Source organism: Chelonia mydas, chromosome 3 (genome assembly GCF_015237465.2).
Source record: "Chelonia mydas isolate rCheMyd1 chromosome 3, rCheMyd1.pri.v2, whole genome shotgun sequence".
Lineage (NCBI taxonomy): Eukaryota > Metazoa > Chordata > Testudines > Cheloniidae > Chelonia > Chelonia mydas.
Window position 1 is genome coordinate 77,989,303 of NC_057851.1, and position 19,981 is coordinate 78,009,283.

At 40.9% G+C, this 19,981-nt stretch overlaps 1 protein-coding gene across 3 annotated transcripts in view; it reads right to left on the reverse strand.

The window, feature by feature from the left end:
- Positions 1-18,831, reverse strand: part of LOC102942767 (prolyl endopeptidase) — a 165,950-nt gene extending 147,119 nt beyond the window's left edge. For 2 of the 3 annotated variants that reach the window (XM_037894553.2, XM_037894554.2), the window contains exons 1-2: positions 18,673-18,826; positions 14,715-14,789 (exon numbers count right to left, since the gene is read on the reverse strand). In XM_037894553.2, coding sequence (XP_037750481.1) covers positions 14,715-14,789; positions 18,673-18,717 — 120 coding nt within the window. In that variant the 5' untranslated portion in view covers positions 18,718-18,826. Of the gene's footprint in view, positions 1-14,714; positions 14,790-18,672 lie in introns of all 3 variants that reach the window. The other variant, XM_037894552.2, reaches the window with a different exon arrangement.
- Between the last annotated feature and the right edge of the window lie 1,150 nt (positions 18,832-19,981).

The window sequence follows — 19,981 nt, forward strand, 5'->3', positions numbered from 1 at the left end:
GTTATGTAGGGTGTCTGAGAGCTGTTAAGTAGGTGCTGTATTTTATCCCAGAGTTGAGTTCTTTTCAGCAGCAGATGAAACGAGCCCTTTATAGCTTACATAGTCTAAAATACCTTACAATTCTTCAGAAAGCAAGGTGCTATTCAAACATAATGGATCCTAGCTGTCCATTGCCTTGTACCTTGAGTACCCATTTACCTCTTGTGCAATGGAGTAAAAAGTACCATTCTAACCTTGCATATGGGTAAGGAACTCACATAAGCCCCTGGTCTGCTAGTACAGGCACTAACCAAATCTAGCCAAGAGTATTAATTTAGGAGCTATAAATGCCCAACAAAAAAATTAATTCAGGGAAAACAAACTGATTATTTCAATTACCCAATCATGAGACTGTAGATAGCAAACACGCTGACTCCTCATTTAATTAATGTTTGCAAAACGCTTAAGATTCTCAGATCAAAGGGACAACATAAATGTGCAAATTATTATAAATAGCCACACACTTAGTCCACTTGCTATCCTGAATTGTACTGCTATATCAGAAACAGGGTAAACACTTTAGGACCTTTCTTATGTTCTATAGGGTGTGTTGAACAGAGTAATACTTATACATTACCTGTTCTGCTCACTGTCAGATTAGACCAGTGGTTCTCAAATTTATTTGATCACGCCACCCTCCTTTGTGTCTGTAGTAGTTCACGCCCCCCACATCCCTCCCGCAACACAAGTACATATACTGATAAAAGCGGCAGAGGCCCTTCACTTGAATCAGTTTCGGTTTCTGGGTTTTTCACTTGAGTTGGGTTTTTTTCTGTTGCACGAATGAGCCAATGATCCATTCTAATAAGAGCAAAACCGTGATTGTGATGCATGCTTACAATTAATTGTGCACGTTGTGTTCTAGAAAACAGACTAAGGTACAGATGGCAAAGACTTTGTATAATGCTATGCAAGCTTAACAGAAATCCATCAAAACACACAGCGCCATCTGAGGACCTGATACATCTGGAGGAATCAGCTCTGCTAATGATTTGTTGCTGTGGGGTAAAATGTGTGCAGTGAGGTTTTTTTCTCCCTAAAGTTTCTCATGCCCCACAGAATACATTCCACAACCCCCTCCCACCCAAGAGGACCCACCCCCCCAGTTTGAGAACCTCTGGATTAGACCAACTTTACCATTATGGAATACTTTACTATATTTCCCCCTGCCTCTGCTCAATCACCAAGTATGTTGCAGAAGTTACAAAAATATTTATAAATGGGATATTATCAGAGTTTAAAGAATGAATAAGTTCTGCAAGAGTTTTGTTGAGAACATCCAGACAACTACCCTCAAGAATAAAAAAAAAACAAAACCCTGACTTTCCAAAAGACTGCACGCAAATGGGGCACTGCTCTACAGAACATACACTGAACACATTAAATTTGCCAACAGAAACATTAATACTAAATAGCCACATCCAAACGAAAGGAACTAAACAGAATGCTTACTTTCCTTCCAACCCAGAGTCCATTCAGGACAGATATATAAAAGACCAGCAACATTATTCTCTACCCTCCCTCCTTTCATGAGCCTACAGAGAAGGATCCTGTATTTTTTGTTGAAATTCACAACTGACAAATGTCACATCATTAGATTTGGAGAAGTACAGAATTGAGTAATAGCAGAGAAGAAGAGAATAAAAAGGTTAAGAGGAAACAAAATATTTGTGTCTTTCATACAAATAATGTGGCTTTTTTTCAAGTTAGCGCTTACGGAAAAAAAAAGAAAGCCAGTTTCTTACGAAGATGTCACCATAGAGTGCACTACTCTAGTCAAGCGCAAAGCCCTGAATAAAAGTGAAATGACAAAGCCATTTTAAGTTATTGATTTGTACAGTAGAAGGACTCAAAGTAAAGCTTCACAGTTAGTCAGTGAGGAGAAAATGGGAAACAGCCATATGTTTAAAGACTGTAGCAAATGCATTCATAATAGCAAGCTTCATTCCCTGCTGATCACATCGTAGGACTACAGAATTCATACTAAATTTGTCTGAATTTTTTCTTTCAGAACATTAGTTTGATCAGATCCTCTTATATTCCACTTGCCATCCCTCTCTTTCTTTAGCTAGAACCTCAAGTCAAACCCACATTGTACTTAAGAAATATTCAGTCCCGGCCTCTGGTTTCTGATCAGAGGAATCCCAATGCTTATGAAGGAAAGGGCAGAGCAGAGTCTTCCAGGTCTGGGACCCTAAGGGTATGTCTTCACTACCCGCCGGATTGGCGGGCAGTGATCGATCCAGCGGGGATGGATTTATCACGTCTAGTCTTGACACGATAAATCGACCCCCGAGCACTCTCCCGTCGACTCCTGTACCCCAGCACCGCGAGAGGCGCAGGCAGAGTCGACGGGGGAGCAGCAGCAGTCGACTCACCACGGTGAAGACACCACAGTAAGTCGATCTAAGTACGTCGATTTCAGCTACGTTATTCACGTAGCTGAAGTTGCGTAACTTAGATCGAAACACCCTCCCCTCCCTCCAGTGTAGGTCAGGGCTGAGTAGGTAGAGACCTGTGCTAGCAGATCCCCATACAGCACTGAGGTCTTATAAATAATAGTGTACCATCATGTGTCTTCTACATATGTACACAAAAATGGAAGGTGTGGTTAAATATTTGACAATCTTTTTCTAACATACTAGATTGTCTTTTGATATAGAAAAAGAGACACTATACTGAAAGCTATTATAGTTATCTTCTTCACTAATCCAGTAGTGGAATATGTAGGTAGATAGGTATAGATATAAAAAAGTATCTGCGTTCAACCTCAAAAATAGTATAACTCTTTCTGCTAGCACTTCTGCTACTTACCACAGTGCCTACCAAAAAAATATAATTTTTCCTTATTTGTTTAATCTTAAATCCAGTTAGATTACAGCAATAGCCACATTTCTTCGCATTCCCTGTCAGAGCACAAAAAGTCCAAATGTATTTATGTGTTTTTCCACAGTTTCATATCAGCAACTTAAATGAAGGATATACTGTTTTTATAATTAATTATATTGTGTTAATGCCCAAAGCATGCTAGGCACTTTCCAAACACCGAAGAAGGCATAGTCCTTGCCCAAAAAGCACACATTCTATTAAGACAAAAATCAGATGAAGGCTGCGGATATGACATACAAGCAAACACAATATGGTGGCAGGTGTCTTGTTAAAAATTACGTACCAGTTAAATACACTAGACTACCCTCCCAGCAACCCTCCTCCTTATTCAGCCCCCTCCTTCTGTCCCCCTACCAACATCAACTCTCAACTTCCACTCGAGTATCCTGGTGCCCTGCGCTACCAATGTTCAATATCTCACTTCTGTAGAGGTGAGCTGTTCACTAAAAACAGTTATAGGACGGCGGACAGCAAAGAAAGGGCTCAGCAACAGAGTGTTTACAGTACTGCAGCAAGAGAAAAGGAAGCCACACCAGTATACTCTTCTACCACAGATTTACTCAGAAGTATGACTGGAGAAAACAATTTTTCTGTGCAAGACACAGAAGGGACATCTAAGGGGGGGGGAAAAGAAGTTATTAAAAATAAAAAACCATCGCCACCCAAAAAAACCCCCAAGAAGCTCCAATTTCAAGGAAAGTAAAGAGGAAAAAAGAATAAAGCAAAGGAGGGCTAATCTGTGTTAGCTGCATTAAAAAAGTTACCCAGAGAAAAATAAAATTCATTGCTCTCTGCTGGCTTTGCCATCTCTTGTTTGTTATATAAATCTAAAGGGAGTTGAAGTGCCTTCATTCTATTTGCATGTCAGCACTCAACTGACCTGATGCAGGGCAAACATGAATGCAATAAATGCACAGTGAGAGGAAAACAACGCTCCACTGCACTCTACCAATTGCCCTGAAAAAGGTGGGCGTAACAGCAGCCATTCTGCAGGGGGACAGTCCCCTCAGATCTGAGTGAATTTACAATTCCTTACAGAGCTACGGAACATCCCCAAGTGTCTGCAAACCACCACAAGAGGATACAAGGGGCAGTTCTAGATCATCTGCTGGCAGGAATTGAACAGTAGTTAAGAGAACTGCTAAATCTGGTCAAAAAAAAAAAAAAAAAAAAAAAAAAAAGAAGCAAAATCCCCTCCTACCCCCCCCAAAAATAATAAAAAGCTTTCATCTCACAGGGATTGGGAATTATTTCCAGATTCCTCCCCCTTTCCCTCCCTCTCTCAGTTCTTTATACATTTCTCAAAACTTCTCCAATGACGAGTTACAGAGTAACAGTTAAAGAGTTTCATTTCTCCTTTTGCAACTATCATTTCCAAATTTGAGGAAGCTTTGAGAAATTACAGAGCAATTAAAGAAAAGGTGAAAAAAATCTAGACAATTTATCCTACCGCATTGAGTGGCAAAAAATAATTAAGGAAAACAGGGAAAAAAGGGGAGGGGAGGAAGGAATGGGGAAAAAAATTTAAAATGAAGATTTCAAAATTTCTGGGTTTGATGAAAACCAGCATAAAAAAATTGTATTTATTTATATTTTTATATATACACACACATATACATATACACATTCAACAGTTGTGTTTTAAAATATTCATTCAACATACTGAATGTATATACATTTATTTTACTAGGGCTGTCTATCACAGCTAACTCAAGCAATTAACTCAAAACAAATTAACTCAATTGTAGTTTTAATTGCACTGTGAATACAAATATAAATTTATTATAAATATTTGTGGATGTTTTTCTACATTTTCAAATACATTTTTGATTTCAATTACAACACAGAATCCAAAGTGTACAGTGCGCACTTTATATTATTTTTATTACAAATATTTGCATTGGAAAAAGATAAGGAAAAGAAATAGTACTTTTTCAATTCACCTCAGACAGGTACTGTAGTGCAATCTCTATCATGAAAATGCAGCTTACAACTGAAGGGAGGTTTTTTGTTACATAACTGCACCAAAACCAGTTTGTTTACATTTACGGGAGATAAAGCTGCCTGTTTCTTATTTACAATGTCACCTGCAAGTGAGACCAGGCATTTACATGGCACTGTTGTAGCCAGCATTGCAAGATATTTACGCACCTGATATGCTAAACCTTTGTATGCCCCTTCACGCTTCGACTTGTTTTTAAATATTTAAATAAATGTTATTCTATTTTCATTTAACAGCACAATTAATCTTTTTAATTTTTTTAATCATGCGATTAATCACAATTAATGTTTATAATCGTTTGGCAGCCTAACTTCTTACCCAAAAGTTAATTAACATTTTTGACAAGCTCTGGGAGTTATATGGTCAGAGACCTATGATGAGACTCTGGAACCTCAGCATGGACATTTGTATTCAGTGATGCACATGGAGTTGGCCATTTAGGGTATGGCTACACTGCAAATGAAGCAAGGATACACATACCCACGCAAGCTTTAATCTCATTAGTATAGGTAACAGCAGCAGTGTAGCTGTGATGGCATGGGCCCTCCAGGGACTCTGGGCACATACTCCAACTGCTAGCCTGTGTTGGCACGTCTATACTGCGTCTATACCTGCGCTAGCTAGGCTAAAGCTACCACGGGTATGCCTACCAGCATTACGACCACACCTTTCACTTGCAGTGTAGGGAAAAGGGGCAGTCACAAATTTCCACTTCCTCCCCCAACCACCATGTCTGCAAGGGAACTCACCAAGCAAAAGCTAAGATGCCTACCCTTAAGGGGTGGGGGAAGCACATGTGAACCAGTACCTTTAAAAATACAAAGTAAAATACACACATGGAGAGACTTCACCACCACTAGAATTTTTTTTTTTTTTAATTTAAAAATCTACCCAAAGAGAAGAGACCACAAAACAGTCCTTGTTACATTTTCACTGGAAACATTCAAAGCTACTTAGAGAGAGGTATCTTATTTGCCAGTGTTTTACAATCAATATTTAGTTTATCCTTACAATGTCAACTTAAAGTTCAGTGTTGTATCAAAAGCCACACCCCTGTTAGGTTTACCTTTTCTTGTTAAAGGCAGCTGAAATGGGCCCTGTTCTTGCTACTTGTACACCAATGGACTGCCGCACCCACACAGAATCCCGTATGAGTCAATGGGGCTCTGCACAGGTGTACCAGTCTGCCTGCTCACAAGTTGCGTGATATGGGTTGTAGTTTGGAAATACATTAGCTTATTTCTACAGAAATATTATGGATGAACTTTATCCCCCTACTCAATTGAAACCAGCAAAGACCACCCAGTGCCCTCAATATTTTGCATTTTTGGACTGAGGATAACCGGCGTGCTGTTTTTTTGATGACAACATACACAACTAGCCACCGGTTTTATTTTGTCATGGGCTTTATGCTGAAGTTTTTGCTGAATGGCTAAATGTGAAATATATCAGAAACAATGTGTGTAGCTGTTTGAATATTCAACTGGTAAAACATTCAGCAATTCTGGATGGATTTTTGATAGTTTATTAATAAAATATTTGACTCACTCCAGAGCAGGTTGAACAGTATTCAAATAATTATGCAGCAAAGTTTGTTAAGTTATTTACCAATTCTTTGTCATACCCACCAGTTCTCTGGCTAGAGGTATGCTATTCTCTTAACAGGATAATAATTTCCCCACACACAGCATGGGGTTTTCAAAAGTGCACAGCACTGGCCTAATTCTGTTCCCACTGAAGTCAGAGAGGGATTTATCTTTGGCTTCTGTGAGAGCAGAGTTGGGGTGGAATTTTTGAAAGTGTTCAGCAGCGGTCTGAGAGTTTCTGTAAGTGAACTATACAGAGTTCTATTTGTTCAGCAGTAAAACAGAAATATATATCCTACCATTAAAAGGGCGATCAATCTAACAAAACCCATCCCCCAGAACAGAGCTGGTATCACTGATGGAGTTAAATATTATAGTGTAAAACTAAACAGAGTTCTAAGGGGAAAGAGACAAGTCAAAGTGCAACTGGAGAAGGATCAATCAGATATTACTACAAACCTATTTGAATGCGTCCTTTTAAAATAGGTTTCAGAGTAGCAGCCGTGTTAGTCTGTATTCGCAAAAACAAAAGGAGTACTTGTGGCACCTTAGAGACTAACCAGTCTCAGAGAAACTGCTGAATTTGAATTAATTTGCAAATTGGATACAATTAACTTAGGCTTGAATAGAGACTGGGAGTGGTTGAGTCATTACACAAAGTAAAACTATTTCCCCTTATTTATTCCCCCACACTGTTCCTCACTCGTTCTTGTTGTTAACTGCTGGAAATGGCCCACCTTAATTCACTACAAAAGGTATCCCCCCCCCCCCCCGCTGGTAATAGCTCATCTTAAGTGATCTCTCTCTTTACAGTGTGCATGATAAAGACTTTTTTTTTTTATGTTCTGTGTGTATATAAATCTCCTCACTGTATTTTCCACTGAATGCATCCGATGAAGTGAGCTGTAGCTCACAAAAGCTTATGCTCAAATAAATTGGTTAGCCTCTAAGGTGCCACAAGTACTCCTTCTCTTTTAAAATAGTTTCACTTCTAGTTTATTATTCCAAGCATACCTTCTGCTTATTACATTATATTTCCATTGCCTCAAGTTAACTGCTCCTGCTGCTTGATCTCTGCCCTTTTTATTCCCAGTCTGCTCTCAGCCCAGATCAACAATACAAACTTTTGCCAACATAGCTACATTAGTTAAGGGTGTGATGACAATGCTGTCCTGGCAAAAGCCCCTAGTGGAGTTACACTGGCAAAACTGGACTTCTGCCAGCATGGCTTAGGCCTGGCCCACACTTAAAAGATTTTCTAGCTAGGAGTGTTAAAAATAAATAAATAAAAAATTAGAGACAAATCCAGCCTAACCGACATAGCTGGGCAAAAACCTTCTTATCGCAGGGATATGCAGACTGAGGCTCGGGAGCCTCACTTTAAATTTCACCTTAAATCCTCTTTTTCTCTTTAGTTTATGACAGACAGACATTCTTGGTGACACATTTTGCAATACTGGGTATCAAAGCCACTACATAAAAATAAGATGTATAGTATTTCTTCTGTTGTCCTTCAAAAGGTAATAAGCAAACCTCATGCACACAGACTATAATGCATACAGTAGAAACAGAGGGATAAATAAGAAAAGGAGCCATAAAGTTGAGAAGCGCTCTTCCTGCCTATTTTTATGCTGGATTATAAAGATGTTCTAGCCCTGTGATGAAGTGACAAATTTTAGCTCAATGCCACCCAGTGCATTATTAGTCACCGACCATATATTATGCCGTAACATAAATCAGATTTTTTTGAACTCTAAAACATACTACAATGTCATAAATGAAGGTATCGTCATACTATAAAATAGGATATGGTGTGATCAAAAAAGCTTCAGGAGAAAAAAGGCATATTGAAGATTAGGATTTAAGCTTGTGGGCATATGAGTGCACAGAAGTGGATACAGTACACAGCAACTAGCCCATTATTTTCATGAGTACGTAGCTTATCCATAAATAAGATAGAGGAAAAAACCCACAAGCAATAAACAACAGACATTTGGAAGATCACCAGGATTCGTAAGAATTAACTGCAATTGTTCTTCAAATTCTGAGGGCTGATGAAGTGATTTTAACTTGTTTATCAACAGTGCAAAATGTCCCTAAAATGTACACTTGAAAGGATTGTCGGAAGTGTGTAAATTAATTTGTTTTTCCTAAGCTGCAAAGTCTGATCACAAATCTCAATCCAATTACTTGTTCCAGCACATGCTCTATTGATGTTGTCAAAGTTGCTGTATAAACAGACTGGAAAGTGGAGTATAACAAAGGAGTAAGTATCATTTCTCCCTGGCTCCACTATTCAGCAATTCTATATGGTTTCCTTTATTACTGTTATTTCATATCCTGCACGCACTATCTAAATATTGGAGCTGGAGAGGGAAGGACCTTCCTTCCTTGGGTAGGGTATTCTTCTGTCCTGTTTTGTGGTGGTTATATTACTAGCAGACTACATATTGAGGCATTCCACAGCAAGAAGTGATCGATAAGGCTTCAGTTTTCAACAACATAGGTAGAAAATAAATTAAAGTTACATGTCTGCTCATACACCAACTATTCCTGGGGCACTCACCATCTAATGCTGAAGCTAGGTCTTTAAAGACAGCCAACCAACAGGAGAAACCACTTGCAATTCACCTTCAAAGACAACACCCACTAGGATAAGCTTAGTATTCAGCTTATTTCCTAAGGGTATTGGTCTAAAAATCACAGTATTGCTATACCAGATGCATGATTACTTTTGCCCCTTTGCCAAGCAGTAGCAGATTTCAGACCTTGCTGATCAGTTTCGTGTCAGAGGTGAAATCAGTGACATGGAGTTAATGTATTACTACTATATTTACTTAAGAAGTGTACATGAGTCCTGGTTTCTTGAACAGAGATGGTCTCAAATTGCTCACAGGCAACTCCCTCCTGCAAACCTCAGGTATGGCACCATTGCCTCATCACCAAGCAGCAGCAGCCTCAGAACTGTCTCTCAATGCACAGAGGATACTGTTCCTTGTTCCTTCCATCAACATCCCACCTCTACCCCCTGTTCAGAGTTCCTTCTCTGGGATGAAATGGCCACAACAAGACAACCTGGGCATCAACCCTCGTTGTGCAGCTGCTTTACAAAGGAACCTCAGAAAAGGTTCAACTGCCCACATAAAGGGTGAGTCATTTAGTACAATCTCCCTGACCCAGTCATTGGGTAAGAGTTTCATGCATGTTATGAATTGATGTATAAGCACTCAGGATCACCTTAGCACATCATTACGCTTTTGCTAAATTCAACCATAGTTATGTCTGTGTTCACAAGAACATAATTCAATATCTGATGTAGATATCAATATTTTAATCATGACCTCATTTTAATGGTGACTGCTTTGCTCGCACTAGTGGGAGAGAAGGTCAGAGTTTTCAGTTTTACCTTGGAATTTCTTTACTCTTGTGAATTTAAAGTAGGCTCTTCACATAATTTGACCTCAGTATTTTGCAGCCAATCCGCATTAGCAATAATAGCCTGGTAGCACCAAGGTGGAGAGTTCAAAGCAATATCTTTTAAATGGGTACAAAGTGTAAAAAGAAGACAGCGAAGATTATCTACGGAGTTGGTTGGATGAAATGTTAGGTTCCCCCCCCTCAATAAGGATAAGCATGCCTGACCCAAGTAGAATTTGAAAATCATATAGAAAAAAAGAGAAGATATTCTAGGATTCAGATCTGTCTAGATACATGTTGTAGCATTTCTAAACAACATACAAAGGCACAACAGGATTGGAGAATGAGGTATGGAAGGGGTAAGTACCACTGTTTAAAAAAAACAAACTATTTTTAGAGGTCACCTATATATATACATTAGCACCCACTTAAATAACAGAAGGTCCATTTGGATAAGAGACTAATTTTGATCTTGTTTGTTTAAAGTTAACATTAGGTTCTTGCCCCACCTTACCCTCAACTCAAGAGTCCCTCTTTCCTTCCTGTTTCTAGGAAGGACACTAAGCCTCCCTGCCAGGATTGCCCACTCCATCAAAAGCAGGGGAGGCAGCATCAGCTGCAGGCAACACTGACTCTGTGGAGACAAATGACACAGGATGCTCCTTCAAAGCAAAGCAGAAGACATAAAAGTGATCTATGGAGCCAGCTGAATGAGATTTTATACCCTTTCCCCCAAGATACCTGGGGGCCTGGGAGTGTTGAGAAGCACCCTCAGCCCACAAAGAAAGGGAAAGCTTTTGGGAGAAGGGGAGGGATGGGCACAGGTCTCAATGCTGAAAACCTTAGGGCTGCACTGAAACCAGCCCTGGTACTTCCTGAAGCACCCTGGGTAGTCCAAACTTCTTACAATCTCAGTCCCTGCTTATTTGTTCTGCTGCTGGAAGTGTGGCTGTCCCTCCTCTTCTGCCCTACCCCTTTTGATGAGGAGGAAGACAGGAGTATCAAATTCGCTGCTTCCCATAGGAGAGAGAAAGCAGACCCATGCCTTCTTCCCTCTGCTGCGGAGCAAGAGGCCAGTGAGGAATGTAGGTAGACAACTACAGGAACTCCTCACTTAAAGTCGTCCCAGTTAACATTGTTTTGTTGTTAGGTTGCTGATCAATTACGGAACATGCTCGTTTAAAGTTGTGCAATGCTTCCTTACAACGTCATCTGCCTGCTTTGTCCATGGTTTGCAGGAAGAGCAGCCCATTGGAGCTAGCTGGTGGGGGCTTGGAACCAGGGTGGACCGGCAGCCCACCCCCACATTGCCCTAAGTTCCCTGTGCAGCAGCCGCCCAGCAGGCTATCAATTGCCAGCAGTTCAGCTGTTCCTCCCCCCACTGCCATGTGCTGCTCCTGCCCTCTGCCTTGGAGCTGCTCCCCGGACCCTCCTTCTTGCTTATTTATCTAATTTCTTTGTGAACCCAGTTATACTGTTGGCTTTCACAACATACTCTGCCAACACTTCCAAATTGAGTAAAGAAGTGTTTGTTTATACCTGTTACCGGCTGATTTCATCGTATGACCACTAGATATTGTGTTATGTGAAGGGGTAAATAACACTTCCCTCACTTCCTCCACACCATTCATGATTTTATAGACTTCTATCTTAACTCCCCCCACCCATCTCTTTTCTAAGATGAACAGTCCCAGTCTTTTTTAATCTCTCCTCGTATGGAAGCTCCTCCATACCCCAATCATTTCTGTTGTCTTTTACTGTACCTTTTCCAATTCTAATATGTCCTTTTTGAGATGAGGCGACCAGAACTCCATGCAGTATTCAAGGTGTTGGCATACAATGGATTTATGTAGTGATAATTTGATGTTTTGTGTCCCTATTTCCTATCCCTTTCTTAATGGTTCCTAACATTGTTAGCTTTTTTGACTGCTGCTGCACATTGAGCGGGTGTATTCAGAGAACTATCTACAATGACCCCAGATCTTTTTCATGGTAACAGCTAATTTAGACCCCATCATTTTGTATGTATAGTTGGGATTATTTTTTCCAACATGCATTACGGTGCACTTAACACTGAATTTACCTGCCTTTTTATTGACCAGTCACCCAGTTGTGAGATCCCTTTGTAATTCTTCAGTCAGCTTTGGCCTTAACTATATTGAATAATTTAATATCTGCAAATTTTGCCACCATGCTGCTTACCCCCTTTTCCAGATCATTATGAATATACTGAACAACACAGATCTCAATACAGATCGTTGGGGGAAACACCCTATTTACCCTTCTCAACTGTGAAAACCAACATTTATTCCTACCTTTTAAGCACTTACTGACCCATGAGAGGACTTTCCCTCTTATCCCATGACAGCTTACTTTGCTTAAGAGCCTTTGGTGAGGGACCTTGTCAAAGTTTTTTGAAAGTCTAAGTCCCCTATATCCACTGGATCACCCTGGTACACGTTTTTGTTGACTCCCTTAAAGAATTCTAAAATATTGATGATACCTTTACAAAAGCAGTGTTGACTCTTTCCCAGTATATCATTTTCATCTATGTCTGATAATTTCGTTCTTTAATATAGTTTCAAACAATTTGCCTGGTACTGAAGTTAGGCTTACTGGCCTGTAATTGCCAGGATTGCCTCCAGACCCTTAATTAAAAATAGGTGTTATATTAGCTACCATCCAGCCATCTGGTACAGAGGCTGATTTAAGCAATAGGTTATATACCACAATTAATAGTTCTGCAATTTTATGTTAGAGTTCCTTCAGAACTCTTTGGTGAATACCATCTGGTGATTTATTACTGTTTAATTTATCAATTTGTTCCAAATCTTCCTCTCGACACCTCAATCTGGGACAGTTCCTCAGATCTACCACCTAAAAAGAATGTCTTGGGTGTGCAGATCTCCCCCATATCCTCTGCAGTGAAGACAGAGGCAACAAATTCATTTAGCTTCTCCACAATGGCCTTTCTTCTTTGAGTACTCCTTTAGCACCTCTATCGGCCTGTGGCCCCACAGACTATTTGGCAGGCTTTCTGCTTCTGATGTACTTAAAGAGACAAAACCTAACAGCAAAATTTTTTTAAACTAGTTGCTTTTTATACTTTTACTTGAATTAAGTTAAGCCTTACTGAATTAAATTAAACCTTATTGAATTAAGCATTTTAGGAGTTCATTATATTAAAAATGCAAATATTTACGTATTACTGGGGGACTGAACGTAACATCTCTAGGAGGGAGACATGACTAATGCAAAAGCTGGGAAGCATTATGAGCTTCAAAGCTCTATTTTAAAATAACGGGCCACAGAAGAAGGAACTTTTGGGATAATCAAATTTTAGTGGGATACCTAGAGAAATACCTGGGGGGAGGGAATGCAAATTCCCCACTTCTGGGCCCAACCTATTAAAGCTACATCTTGAGGAAAACGCATTGTCTGATGGATTACTTATTCACTATTTCTAAGGGTCAAAGACCCAACCTTTTAAAAATAATAATAATAATAATAATAATAATAATAATAATCACAGATTCATAAGCCTACTTGTTCTGAGCTAAGAGCTGTTGTGAACTTGTGACTGCACAAAAAAATCCTTGGTGCTGTTTAAAGGACGGTACATCTGTCAAAGCCCTTATACAGAATTTGGGTGATCTGGTAAGATTATTAGCATGCGTGTAGATTTTTTTTATTATTTTAAAATATTTTCTCTAATGCTTTTATCTTAAGCATAAGTGTGCTTGCTTAGGAAAAGCTGTGTTGTAACTTAAATCTATGGGCAATTACGCTGTTTACAGCCTCTGAGAAGAAAAGCAAAGCAGGCCTGCTGAGGCAGTGTGACTTGCTGGGGAATTCAGTGTAGGTTGGGAATTGAGTAATCTGCAAAAATCCTGGTCACGAGGGAAAGAGACACGTCTTCATCCAAGACAGGTGACAGCTGGGAAGCCGCAAGCCTGAGAGCATGTGCCCTTGTTGGACCACAGAGGGGGGAATATCGGTGCAGTTGCCCTGAACTGTGACAACAGTCACCTTAAAGGAAAAAAGCTAACAGCCATTTCTGACACTACTTCTGTCCCATCCTCCCTGAGTTCCTATGACAATTTCTTATTTTTAATCAAATAGTTTTCTCCCTCCTGGTGCTGCATGAAAAACCCACTCTAACATGATAGACTAACTACTTTTGGATCAACCCTGCAAACACTTATACACGTGTGTAACCTTATTCACAAGGGTAATCCCAAAATCAACGGCCATCTTGGTGATACGGGGGGGAAAAAAATGAAACTTTACACAAAGTGCTGTCAAATACACAAAGTAAAACCAAAGAAAAGAGAACCTCCTTCTACTATTTTGGCTACAGTAATTTTAGGTGTTAGAACATTTTGAAACAGAAACTTGAGTTCGGTGACCCTTGATATTCAGGAATCATCTGTCGATATGGGGCAAGAGTGCTGGAACAAGTTTTATAGTGGGGGTGCTGAAAGCAAAAACCATTATTTTGTTGTTGTTACTACTGCCACACCCTCAACACCCATATGTGGGCTGCACTATAAATAAGATGTGAACTATCTAAATTGTTTAATATCTTTATCTCTACATTAACAAAGTCACAAGATGTGGTGTCTTAATACCATTGTTTCATTGATATCAAAGAGTACTGTTACCTTGGACATAATATGCTAGTTTTACAAAGTTACCAATATTTTGCAGACGTGGAAGCATGTCTCAGGCCTACAAAGAAATGAATGTCAAAACTTCCAATTTTATAGATAAAAAGTTACCTTTGTTTGTTCACTATCAGGGTCTTCCAGCCAGCTATACGGGTCGCATATTTTACACCCATGGTAATCATGTACCTGAATTTAAGAGAGAGATATTGCTTTAACAAACACAAAAGCAAACTTTGTTTTGTTTTGAAATTAGCAAGTGATCTACATCAAGATAAAGGCTCTATGGAAAAACAGAGCTGGGAAGAAAGCAGCACAATGTGAGTAACATACAAAAAAACACTCTCCACTTGTCTACATGACAAGTTACTGCATGGCAAGCCAGGGTGTGAATCTAGTTCAGACATTTCAAGTTTTATAGTTCACTCAGCTTTAAAAGTAGAAAGTCAAGCTGATCTTTTTGGCAGTGTCAGCTAAGACTCCAATTCTGCAAACACTTCTCATGAGTGACATTAAACACATACCTAGTATTACAGGATTAGGGCCTAAAGCACTGCCTTTTGTGGGGCAGGAAGTGGGGGGGGGGGGGACCACCAACCAGTTTTTAACAGAACCTACATGGTTATTTTTAATGGACATCAGTTTCTCCATTTGACCACAGAGATGTTTAGTTTTCAAAATATATATTCTGAATGTTGATGTACAGAAAGCGAAGTGAGAGTCTTACAGGTGCATCATCATATAAGATAAACTTTCTAATTTTCTGCATCTTTCATCATTTAGATTAAGGCCTTAATTTTCCAAGAGAGGCTGGAGATTTTGGAGGCCTCCATTTTTGGACGCTAAACTTGAGATCCCTCAAAAGGGCCTGATATTTGGACACACTGAGCACCTACACCGTGGGAGTCAGGCTATTTTAAGAAGTCTCAAGTTGGTGATCCAAAAACACGCAATACACTAGTCACTTTTGGAAAATTTAAATCTATGTTTTTTCTACAGATGTTATATATGTAAACTTAAAAAAAGTTAACATAAATTTAAGATTTAGTTTAGCTTTTATTTCTTGTACCCAAACAGTGACATTACCATTTGGGGAAAATGCCAAAAGTGATTCCTTTCTTTGTGTGTCCTATGATTATATTAACACAACACTGTTACCCTCTATACCCCTGGGAGAATTCTGCACAAAAAAAAAAAATTAAAAATTCTGTGCACAATATTTTAAAATTCTGCAAAATTCTAAATATTTTATTTATCAAAATAACTAGGACTGTTGATTAATCGCAGTTAACTCACGTGATTAACTCAAAAAAAACCAACAGTGATTAATCACACTGTTAAACAATAATATACCAATTGAAATTTATTAAATATTTTTGATGTTTTTCTACATTTTCAAATATATTGATTTCTATTACAACACAATATACAAAGCGTACAGTGCTCACTTTATATTATTTTTATTACAAATATTTGCACTGTAAAAATGATAAAAGAAATAGTATTTTTCAATTCACCTCATACAAGTACTGTAGTGCAATCTCTTTATCGTGAAAGTGTAATTTACAAATGCAGGGTTTTTTTTGGTTACATAACTGCACTAAACAACAAAACAGAGTAAAACTTTAGAGCCTACAAGTCCACTCAGTCATACTTCTTATTCTGTCAATCGCTAAGACAAACAAGTTTGTTTACACTGATGGGAGATACTGGTGCCTGCTTCTTATTTACGTCACCTGCAAGTGAGAACAGTCATTCGCATGGTACTTTTGTAGCCAGCGTTGCAAGGTATTTACATGCCAGATATGCTAAAAATTCGTACGCCCCTTCATGCTTCGGCCACCATTCCAGAGGACATGCTTCTATGCTAATAATGATCATTAAAAAAATAATCTGTTAATTAGATTTATGACTGAACTCCTTGGGGGAGAATCGTATGTCTCCTGTTCTGTTTTACCCGCATTCTGCCATATATTTCATGTTGTAGCAGTCTCGGATGATGACCCAGCACATGTTTGTTTTAAGAACACTTTCACTGCAGATTTGACAAAATGCAAAGAAGGTACCAATGTGAGATTTCTAAAAATAGCTACAGCACTCGACCCAAAGTTTAAGAATATGAAGTGCTGTCCACAAAGGGACAAGCTGTGGAGCATTCTTTCAGAAGTCGTAAAAGGGCAACACTCAGATGCAGAAACTACAGGACCCGAACCGCCAAAAAAGAAAATCAACCTTCTGCTGTGGCATCTGACTCAGGCTATGCCTACACTACCGCAGTAAGTTGACCTACGCTATGCAACTCCAGCTACATGAATAACTGGAGTCTACATATCGTAGGTCGAGTTACCGCAGGGTCTACATTGCGGGGGGTGGTCGACGGGAGAAACTCTCCCGTTGACTTACCTTACTCTTCCCGTTGGCGGTAGAGTATAGGGGTCAACTGGAGAGTGATCTGCTGTTGATTTGGCAGGTCTTCTCTAGACCAGCTAAATCGACCACCAGTGGATCAATCTCAGAGCGTTGATCCCGGCTGTAGTGCAGACAGCCTCTGATGATGCAAATGAACATGTCGGTCTGCACTGCTTTGGATTGTTATCAAGCAGAAACTATCATCATCATGGACACATGTCCTCTGGAATGGTGGTTGAAGCATGAAGGGATGTATGAATCATTAGCGCATCTGGCACGTAAATATCTTGTGACACTCGTTACAACAATGCCATGTGAACACCTGTTCTCACTTTCAGGTGACATTGTAAACAAGAAGCGGGTAGCATTATCTCCTGCAAATTGTAACCAAACCTGTTTACCTGAGTGACTAGCTGAGTGGACTTACAGGCTCTAAAGTTTTACATTGTTTTAATTTTGAATGCAGTTACTTTTTGTACATAAATCTACATTTGTAAGTTCAACTTTCATGATAAAGAGATTGCACTACAGCACTTGTATGAGGTGAACTGAAAAATACTATTTATTTTGTTTTTTACAGTGTAAATATTTGTAATAAAAAAATAAACGAAGTGAGCACTGTACACTTTGTGTTCTGTGTTGTAACTGAAATCAATATATTTGAAAATGTAGAAAACATCCAAAAATATTTAAATGGTATTCTATTATTGTTTAATTGCACGATTAATGATTACATTTTTTAAATCACTTGACAACCCTAGAAATAACACAATATAATCTCACTCCTGCTATCAGCCCCAGCAGCACAGGGGAACATTAATCTTCACAATTCTGCATTGCGCAATGGTGCAGAATTCCAGCAGGAGTACCTCTTGAGTTCTATAAAACTAAAACAAAATGTAAGTGCTTTTTACTGGACAAAGATTATGCTTTTATTTATCAAGGGTGTGAAATCCAAAGCACTACTACCTGCCTAGCTGAAAAAAAATGGTGAGGGTTGTGAGAAAACGTTTTCAAGTTTGGGATGAAGCTCACAGTTCAGAACTGTGAAGTACACCCCTTACTGACAGGGTTTGCCTTTCACGGACACCTGTGCTACAAATTGCACCACAACACACAATACAAACGGTGATTAGCAACAAAAAGTAATCAGCACAGTTCTATAACATCATGCTAACAAAGTTTCCTGAAAGAAAACAAAAACGAAGGAAAGATCCTTGTCCAGCTGGCTCAGAGCAAGCACTGCTAACCAGCATGTCAGGCAGGTCACTTAGCCTCTCGCTGAAGGAAGAGCCTCAATGTCTACAGCTGTAAAATGGGGTTGCTAATACTCTCCTAACTGACAGCCTGGGGAGGGGACATTCCGGATTACAAGCCCTTTGGGGCTCCCCAGCTGGAAGGCCCTACCGGAGTGGCCGAAAACACAGGGCACTGCCCCGCCACCAAACCCCAAGGGAACGCCGGCTCCGGCCTGTGCCCCGCTCCCCTCCGTGGGCACCGGCAGCAGAGACCGCCGCTGCCCCACCGGGTCCGGCGCAGAGCCCGGGGCCGGGAGACGCGCCCCACGTGCCGGCCAGGGGCTGGGCCCACGGCAGACAAAGGCGGCGGGGGCGGGGGGCAGCCGGGTGCCCCGCTGGGAGAGCGGGGTCAGGGCTGAACTCACCGCAGCCTCGTCGCGATAGGCCTCCGGGTACTGGAAGCTCCGCATGGTGCGTGGCGCGCAAGAGACGGGCGGGCAGCGAGCGCGCGGCCGGCGAGAGGGGTAGCTCGCGGCTGGCTCTGTAGCCGTAAGCAGGAAGGGGGGAAGGGGGGAGAGCCAAGACCCGCCCAGGTGACGGCGCCCGCAGCCAAGAGGGCTGCGTGTGCCGGGGAGCCGGCAGCGCAGCGAGCACAGCGCCCTCTGCAGGCAAGGGGCGGCACGGTCCCCGGCCGCCGCGGCTCGCTAGAGGGGCTGCGGGGATACTGCCCGCGTGGTGGCGCTGTAGCATCCTTGCGCAAGGCTCCGCCCGCGGCTACCGGGGGGGGGGGGGGGGGGGGGGCAGTGCGCGGAGTGTACACAGCAGAAGCGGCTGGGAGGGGAGGAAGAAAACACTGACCACGTCTTTCCCTGCCAGCATGGGAGGTGGAGCTGCACATGCACTAAGCCCCTGAGGGCTTGTCTCCAGGGTGAGCTGTTCTGGAACAGTTCCTAAGTGTGGGCACCAAACCCGGAATAACCCTGTCTTTTTTTCCAAATTAGTTTGAGCTATTTGGAAGTGGATAGAACTAAACCAGACCAAGGCACTGGTATTCTAGAATAGGAGTGTCCACATATGGAGTTCCGAAAGCTGGCCCCCTTTAAATTCACACCCTACCTTATTCAGGAATAACTTCCATGTGTAGACAAGCCCTCCGTCTGATACACAAGGTGGAGAAATCTGGTAGAAAACCCAGTACTGTGACTGTTCCCATTCCCAGCTGCTGGGCATGGCAGGAGTGCTGGACTTCTCACCAGGCTATTGTCTTTGAACCTTGTGTATGTGTCTCCCAACACCCTATTTTCTTAAGTAGTAGCTAGTTTGTTTAATCCTGCAGTTAGTGGGCATCTGGTAACATTATTCAGCCCTGAACTATTAGGACAGTGGGCCCAGTTCCCTTCTCAGCCACCTGAGTCTTACCTTCAATTGTCCCAACCATTTAACCAGAGTGACTTGTGATTTGAATCAGTATAAGTGGGAGGAGAAGCAGCTCCAAAGTGGAAAGAGATGCCTTACAAATCACCATTAGCTGGATTCTCACACCATGGCAGGCAGGGCCACACACAAAGGGTGCTTTGATTTCTGGCCATGGTATCGCTGTTGGTTGAGGATTACCAGTGTTAGCCCCACGCACAACCAAGGTTCTGTTGAGCAGAGATCTAAGTTGTCCAAGATAACAGAAGTCCAGCTCAGCCTGCAATATAAAATTGTTTGTAAAAATCAGCAGAAGTTGGA